This window comes from Dromiciops gliroides, chromosome 3, assembly GCF_019393635.1.
Source record: "Dromiciops gliroides isolate mDroGli1 chromosome 3, mDroGli1.pri, whole genome shotgun sequence".
NCBI lineage: Eukaryota > Metazoa > Chordata > Mammalia > Microbiotheria > Microbiotheriidae > Dromiciops > Dromiciops gliroides.
The window spans coordinates 64073486-64081523 of NC_057863.1; the positions used below are offsets into that span (position 1 = coordinate 64073486).

General features: G+C 43.6%; 1 protein-coding gene across 1 annotated transcript; it reads right to left on the minus strand.

Annotated features, from left to right (window-relative positions):
- Positions 1-4165: 4165 nt before the first annotated feature.
- KCNE4 (potassium voltage-gated channel subfamily E regulatory subunit 4) lies at positions 4166-7312 on the minus strand. Its single transcript, XM_043996797.1, has 2 exons — positions 7226-7312; positions 4166-6905 (listed from the first exon to the last, which is right to left on the minus strand). Exon 2 carries the CDS (start codon positions 6868-6870, stop codon positions 6367-6369), a length of 504 nt encoding a protein of 167 aa, XP_043852732.1. The 5' UTR covers positions 6871-6905; positions 7226-7312; the 3' UTR covers positions 4166-6366.
- Positions 7313-8038: the final 726 nt, after the last annotated feature.

An 8038-nucleotide genomic window follows, 5' to 3' on the forward strand; every position in this document is an offset into this window, starting at 1 on the left:
TACCTAGCTGCCCCTCTATGGTACCTTTTAGCAAAATGTTTATATGTTTCTTTAAAGTTTTCAAAGCAGTTGGCTTTGCTAATCTCACTTGATCTTCACAACTATGTATGGTAGGTGCTATTATTCTCTCCATTTTAGAGATTCAAAAACTGAGGTGTAAAGAGGTTGTGACTTACTGGATCAAATGTGATAAGATATGCAAAGTGCTTTGCTGACCTTAAAGCACAATATTGATGCAATTTATTATTAATATTATTATCATTGCTATCATTATATTATATTATCATTAATATCACACAGATAGTAAAATGACTGAGGTAGGATTTGAACCCAGCTTTCTAGCCCCAGTCCATTGATTCTGCCATCTGCCAAAGTTGTTAAGTGGCCCAAAGGACCCAAGTTGTCAGATTCAGTGACTCATTGGGTGAAGCAGCCTTGGCTTGATAGCTCTGTGGTAACAGCTCACAGCACCATTTAAAATCCTTAAATGTCACTGTGTGGGAGGAAAGCGTTTGGTAATGGAGCAAGGAGAGATTTAACAGTTGTTTTTTCTTCTACTACTACCCCTTCTGCTTTGACCTTTCCCTGACTCTTTTGCCCTCCTGAGAAAGCTAACTGGCTGTGGAAGGAGATGCTCTTTCTGTGACTTACTTTTGTTTCCTCCTGACTAAAGCATATATTTTTTAAAGCCTGAAGTTGATTCTTGTTTTCATTTAGCTTCATGCAGTACTTAGAAATTCTTAAGATATTTTACCATCATTTCTTTTTAAAAAAATTATTATTGATATCTACCCTAATAATGCAGGCCAGCCTGGTCATCTTTATTTGTGCTGGATCTGTCCAATGAAGCCTGCAAAACTAAGACTGCTCTAGCATGCCAGTCCAAGTATGCGGCAGAGCTGCTAATGAAACTAAATGTTTAGAGTATTTATCCGCTCAACTGCAGTTCCAGCTTTTCACTCCCTAGCTCCATGTCCTCTCATTCCCCTATTACCACCCCAATGCCCCTGTTATTACCAGGGTTTGTGGGGGTTATGAAGCAGGGGATGGGCTATTATAAAAGGAAACCAAATTGAGAAGTCTGTGCTCTCCTCAGTTGAAAAAAAAAGACTGAGTTTTAAAACAGGGAGTTCCTGCTCCAACCTCATGACCTGAACTGTGGCCCAATGGGCCCAGACTGTAAGGCTGAGGATACAGAGTAAATGCATGTTCCATAAAAATCCAGGCATGGAAATTCTATTTTATGCTCAATGTACTCTGTGTTCCACGGTATTTAAGGACAGAGCAGCATTTTGGAGGATGATAAATGATTTACTTCGGCTGTGGTCTGGATCAGCACGCCTGACCGAGAAAGCCTCTAGAAAGCAGCTCTGTCCTGAAGGACGCTGCACGCTTTCCAGCTGAAGCCCAAAGCTAGCCAAGGGCTCTGATTCCTTGGCTTGACTTCATTATTTCCCGGTAGTTTAAATCCCATGATTCTCTCCACGGAGGAGATCTCTGTAGCATCTTTGCCTGGGTCTGACGTACAAAGGTGTAATTAGAACAGCATGGAGCAGGGAGAACATTCCACTTACCTCATCTTTAACATTTAAGCATGTTTAAATATGTTTCTAATATCTTAGGTGCTGGGGGCCAAATTCTGACTTTGGTTTTGTCAAAGCGTGAGTAGCTACGCACAGCCTCAATCCCCTGGGATAAAGGTAATGCTTAGTAGGTGGTTGTTGTTGGTGGTGGTGGTGTGTGTGTGTTTTTGTGGCACATCTGTGGCAAATGTGGGTACATGCAGGAGGTCATTCAAGAAAATGAGCCTGCCAAGAAAATGGCATAGTATGGTCCATAAATATTTTAGGTAAACAAGAATTTGTATTTGCATCTATTTTTTTCTTCTGCTTAAGGTGAAATTTCCATAACTGGTTTCCTTCAAATTATTCAATTCAAAACAATTCAACAAGCTTTTAGGAGGGAGGGTGGTAAAGTGGGATGGGCACTGGATTTTCAGGAGATTCAAATCCCAGCTCCTCCATTTACTACCTGTTTGACCCTAGACAGGTCACTTAACCTATCTGGACTTCAGTTCCCTCATCTATAAAATTAGGGGTTTTGTATTATATTACCTTGGAGTGCCTTCCTGTCCTAAATCTATGATCCCCTCAAGTCCTTACTGTGGGCCAGGGATTGTGCTGAGGTGTGGGGACATACAAAAAAAAATTAGATGAGGCCCTGTCTTCAAGCAGTGTACATTCAACTTCATTGCACTGAAGTGGGATAAACTGAGAAACCTTCAACTCTGCAGCTTTCTGGTCTTTACATTAGTGGTCTTGTCTTACCATTGAAACAGGAAGTAATTGGTAGATCTCAGTACCTGTGGCAACTGTGAAGCATTTGGGCTCAACTGTATCATTGCCAAGCTACTCTATAAGTGGACAGTTCTTTTCTTACCAGATGCCCCCACCATGGGAAACCATGGGAAATACCTGATTGGAAAAGTGAAGGGGTACTTCCTACTGTCTTTCCTTACACAGAGATGACATGGGGTGATTAACCCCCACCCTCTCCCACCTGCCCAGCCTTCAGAGGAGATCATGAGTTGGCAGGATAGCTCCTTGGCCATCCTAAAAGCTGATCAAGTCTCAGTCTATAGTTAAGCTCTGCCACAGATACAGCTCCCCTGAGGGGGAGGAGCTCACCCTGCTGGGGTAAAGGCTGGGGAAGAGTGAGGGGGAGGGATCACCTCCAACCTGCCCCATATCTCGGATCCATCCTCAACACACGTGCCAAAGTGATATAACTGAAGGACAGGTCTTACCATGACACTTCTCCTGCTCATGAAGCTTCAGTGACTCCCTCTTGCCCTGGAATCAAATATAAACTTTTCTGTTCAGCTGTTAAAGCCCTTAAAACAACCTGGTTGCAACCTTCTCTCTTTGACTGTCTATGATTCAACCCAACTGATCAGTTTTCCATTCCTCACACATGATGCTCCATGTCTTTAAATTGGCTGTCTCTTATGCAAAATGTGCTTCCGCCTTACTTATAATCTTAGCATCCCTAGTTTTCCTTCAGAGTTTAGCTGAAGTGTGACCTTCTGCATGAGACCTTTGCTGATTGCCCCAGATGCTTGTGCCTCTGCCCACTACTTTTTAAATGCCCCTTGTATATACATAAATGCATATACTGAGAGAGAGACAGAGAGACAAAGACCAAGAAACACAGAGAGATAGAGAGACAGAGACAGAAACAGAGAGACAGTAAGACATAGTGGTCACAAAGCTAGCCTTAAAACCAGAAAGTCCATCCTCCCTCTGACACATATTGACTGTGTGACCCTGGGCAAGTAACTTGAACTTAATTTCTCAGACTCTACTTTGCAGTGAAGATGGCAACCTGCATTGGTAGAGGGAGTTTCCTCATCTGATACTTTCCTATGTCAATGAAATTTTATGTCTAGTCCCTGGACCTAAATAAACATAATATTTCCCCCAGGGCAGGCATTGTTTTGTTTTTGTCTTCATATCCCCAACACGTATCAAATGCTTAATAAATCTTGTTGATTGATTGATTGATCGATCAGTGATTGAGTTGCTTTGGTGGCTCTATCCCCACTCCTCCTAACTGGAGCTGACTTTCTAAGCAGAGCAACTTGGAAGCCCTGCATATCTCCATCCATCAGCCCACACTGCTGCAACCACAGCCATGGATAACATTGGACAGACCAACACTCATCCCAAACTCTCACTCACAGCCAAATCTAAAACAACATCTTCGAGGCACTTGTATCTTGGGGCAAACGGAAAGCCAAATGGGGCAGCAGCCAAATGAGAAACAGGGAGTCTGTCAAAAGAACTTTTGCAATTTGTTTTCCATTAAAAGCAAAGGACATTGAAAGATGGAAAAGCAGGCTCTCGTTCAGCACGGCTAAGGCAGAAATGAGATATGTGTACAATGGAGGAAGAAACTGTCTTTGGAAACTGAGCAAAATGCCTGAATGAGCCCTGAGACCCTGCCTTGCTTTTCTTGGAAATCAGGATTGGGCTAAGAAGAACTAACCAGAAAGAATTCATGGCTTCCCCAAAATAGGAGGGAAATGTGTTTATTTAGTTAAATAAAAACTTTGTGAAAAATACAAACTGTTAAATATAAGAGACAATTCTATACAACTCAGTACGATCATAAGTATGTACACCATGTTTGTTTCATAGGCACAGATAGACTTGCACCAAACCTCAGGGATGAAGCAAGTAATGGAAAATGTGACAACTTACAAGTCTGTCGGTCTCAGTAAAGTTTCAGAATTCAAGTGATTCCAGGCAAGGGGCCAAACTTAGCTTGGCTTCTTTCAAACTTAAACAGCCCCCTTTGGAGTAAATCTACCCTTTGCATTTTAAAGTGACCAAGAGGGCCTGCCCCACCCCCCAACATAAATTTCTTGTATCTTTCTGATACAGCAGATCCAGCTTTTAAGCTGTTAACCCTTGCCAGAGGAATACAGTTGCTGCAGCCTCCATGCCCCATCCCACTCAACCAGTCTCTTTCCTGCTAACCTTTCTTCCTTTTCTCAGCTCCCCTCCCTCCTGTGCACACAAGGCAGCTAGAAGAAAGTTTTCCTGTTCCTGTTCATTTCTCTTCTTTCTCTATTCTATGTCTCTCTCAAGTGTTCTCCCTTTCTTCTAGGCTCTCAGCGCCAGAAAGGCTGTCTCAAAGCTATTTTAACACAGGAATACGTGAAGACATTTGGGGAACATTGCTGGGCACCATTCTTTTAAACTTCCCATTCCTTTTGCTTGAAGCACTGGCAAATTCATCCAAATATCAGCCTCGAAACGTTCTGCCTGCCCCATTCCCAGGGATCCTCAGGACACTTTGCAGACCAAACGAATTGTCAGCCTCCTAGATTCCTTCCTGGGAAAATTTAAGTTCTCTGGGCAGCGGGAGCCCCAGGTCTCTGTCTATTCCTTTATCCACAGACTCTGCACACCCCCCAACCCCAACATTAACTACGGGAAGAATATTTTGTACTCCCCAAAGCATCCCTCACCCCAGTCAGGGAAGTATTTATCGCAGAGCTTTAAAAATCTAAAGCAATCCTCCCCCATGTCTCTGGGGAGTAAGCATCATTATGAAACTCATTTGCCAAATGAGGACACGGAGGCTTTGGGCCAATGCCCAGGACCACACAGCAAATGAGTGGTAGAACCAGGAACCAGAGGCCACGGGATTCGGCCCCCCATTCCTGTGCTCTCCGCGTGAGAATGCCCTTCCTGCTCTCAGCTACGTGATAAAGAACCACGTTTACAAGGCTTCTATTACGTCTGTCTTGCAAAGAAAGTTGGCTAGAACAGACGAGGGGTGTCAACAATAGTTCTCCGGCCTCTGCGGTGACAGCCAGACAACACACCAAGACATCTGGGTGTTGGGAACCGTTCTCCAGACATGGCTGCCAACTGAAGGGAAGATTAAGAATTCCTGGTCACATGCTACCTACCCGAAAGGAGCTGATTCCCCCCAAACCAAAGAGCCAGCAAAAGTCAAGGTTACACGTTAGGACCCAGGTGGTCAATTATATAAATAAATGGTCTCCAATGGTTTTAAGTAAAGACTGGGTTCTTACAGTACACGCAATAGATCATCGGGTTCAGGTGATCGGTTTTTCACTGTCAGACTTTGCTTCCCAGAACCTTCCATCCTACCCTTCTGAGGACTTTGCAAGAAGTCTGCCCTGGTCTGCAACTTGATAACAGACCCAGAAGAGGTACTTAACAGTTAATCAGGGGGAATCAAAAGGAATCCCTGATAGTAAGCAAATTCTCTCCACTGTTCCTGGAGGCTAGATGGAAATAGTACTGGATTGGGGGGCAATCCCAGTTTTTCCATTACTACCTGTTGATTTTAGGTCAATCACTTAAGCTTTTCTGGGCCTCAGTTTTCTCTTCTGTCAAAGAGGAATAACCTCTGAGATGCCTTCCAGTGCTTAAAGCTATGGTCCTAGACATTATATAGCACTCTTAACGAGGGCAGATGATGCAGTAATTATTACAAGCATCCACAGAAATAACACAAATGTCCCCATACCATGTTCTGAACAGGTACAATTTTAAAAACCTAGGCATGAAATTAAATATACAAACTGTAGCTGTTGGCAAGACTTTTGCGGTGCCAAGTCCAGGTCACAAACGCATCATTTGACTCCTTGATCCTGCCACCTCAGGATGAGCCACTGCCCCCTGGGACCCCATTGTGGGGGCCAGGCACGAGTCTCTCTAAAGCGGCAGCTGCACTGAAGAAGTGGAATCGAACACTGGGCATATCTCCTTCCTCTTGCTAAGTGTGTTGGCTAACAGGGCCACCTCTGGAGGTCACATCAGAGTGCTAGGAATTCTGGGGGATGTTCTCTGAAGACCCTTCGCTGCTTTCCTGGAGGGGCGTCTCTGAGGTCTCTCCTAGCTCATCATCAGGCACTTCCTCCTGGATAGTGAAATGTACATCAGGTGAAGATGACTCAGAGCTCACACTGCTTGCCTCCATGGAGCAGATGGTGCATGACAGAGCTGGTCCCATGCTCTCCTGAAGCATGTTCAGCATCAAGGGCACCTGGGTCGACCTCAGCCCGGACACAATGGGCAGAGGCTTCATGGCCTCCCCCCAGAGTCTCTCTTCATCCTTGTAGAGCAGAAGCAGGCTGGATTTCTTCTCCCTCCTCTTGGATTTCATGTATCCCAGCATGATTCCAATCAAAAAGATGCCGTAGAAGGACATGACAATCAGGACATAAAAATACTCGCTACCACTCCCACCCATGCTGGTTGAGGACTGGGGCTCAGGCAGGGAGCTGGAGGTTTCAGGTAAGGAAGTGTTAGCAACTGCATCACCCATCTTGGGTATCAAAGTCAACCTTTCACAACCTGGGTCTGAAATAGAAATCAGGCAGGTTAGTTCTTCCTAAAATCCTCAGATAATAAAAGGCTAAAAAACAAGTTTTTTTCTGCCTTGCACAAAGAAAAGGGGCAAGGGAACGCTCAAAAGATATTTTAACCATTTTAGTACAATTCATTTCTTTCAAAGTTGGTCTCTATCTCAAGAGAATAAAACTTGCAGGCTTGCAAAATTCATCTCTCTAACTTAACAGGGCTTAACACACAAAGCCAATGTTTCCTTAGACAATTTTTTTTTAAATTACAACAAGCCCCCTTTGACATTTTTTCATGATAAATAAATACTGCCCACTTACCCTTAGACAGGAAAAAAAAATCCAACTGAAATCCTTAATTTCTTCTCATACAAAGTCCAACAGAAATCTTCCTCTCCCAGATGCCTGGAGTTCTGAAAGCCTTTTTGCTTCTGCAGCTGGGATATATATTCAAGAAATGCATTGTCACGTGTCCTGGAGGGAAAGTTTACAACAGAAGTTGGTCATGTTGGAGTGAACGGATGAACTCAGAAGTATTGCAGTTCAACTCACTGAACTCAACAGCTGTAAAAAGAAAAAGACTTGGGAATCTACGTTTACTTCTTACTTCTGAAGTGTGAGCCAAAGTTTTCAGGTGACAATGAAAATAAATGCGGGGGGGAGGGGGGAGAGAAAAACAGACTAATTAAAACTATTACACCAAGAAATGGTTTTTATTTTAAAATCTGCAATTTGGGAGCAATTCACCAGATGCTATTCTCCCCACCTCCCCTTCTCACATCCTGCTGTAGATTATACTACACGGCCCCTAATATAAACTTTACTCTTGGGAAATAATCACCTATATGCTATGTAAGAGGGATTATAGCCATCCAAATACAGTCTAACTGTGACTTGGAGTCAGCAAGGTTCAAGTTTGCCTCTAGCGCATGTTAGGCACATGAATTTGGGCAAGTCTCTTAGGTTTTTGCAGCCTCAATTCCTCATCTGTCAAATAGAAGTGTCATTAGTTCTCTCTGAGAATGAAGGACGAACAACAATAACAACGATAATTCTTGCACTACCTACCTCACAGGGTTGTGAAAGGTAAAGAGTTTTGCCAGCTGTCCAGTTCTAATAAATGTGAGTTATCAC

What these genes read in the sequence shown, in the direction of transcription:
- KCNE4 (XM_043996797.1), bottom strand. Translation starts at nt 6,870, where the DNA reads ATGGGTGATGCAGTTGCTAACACTTCCTTACCTGAAACCTCCAGCTCC.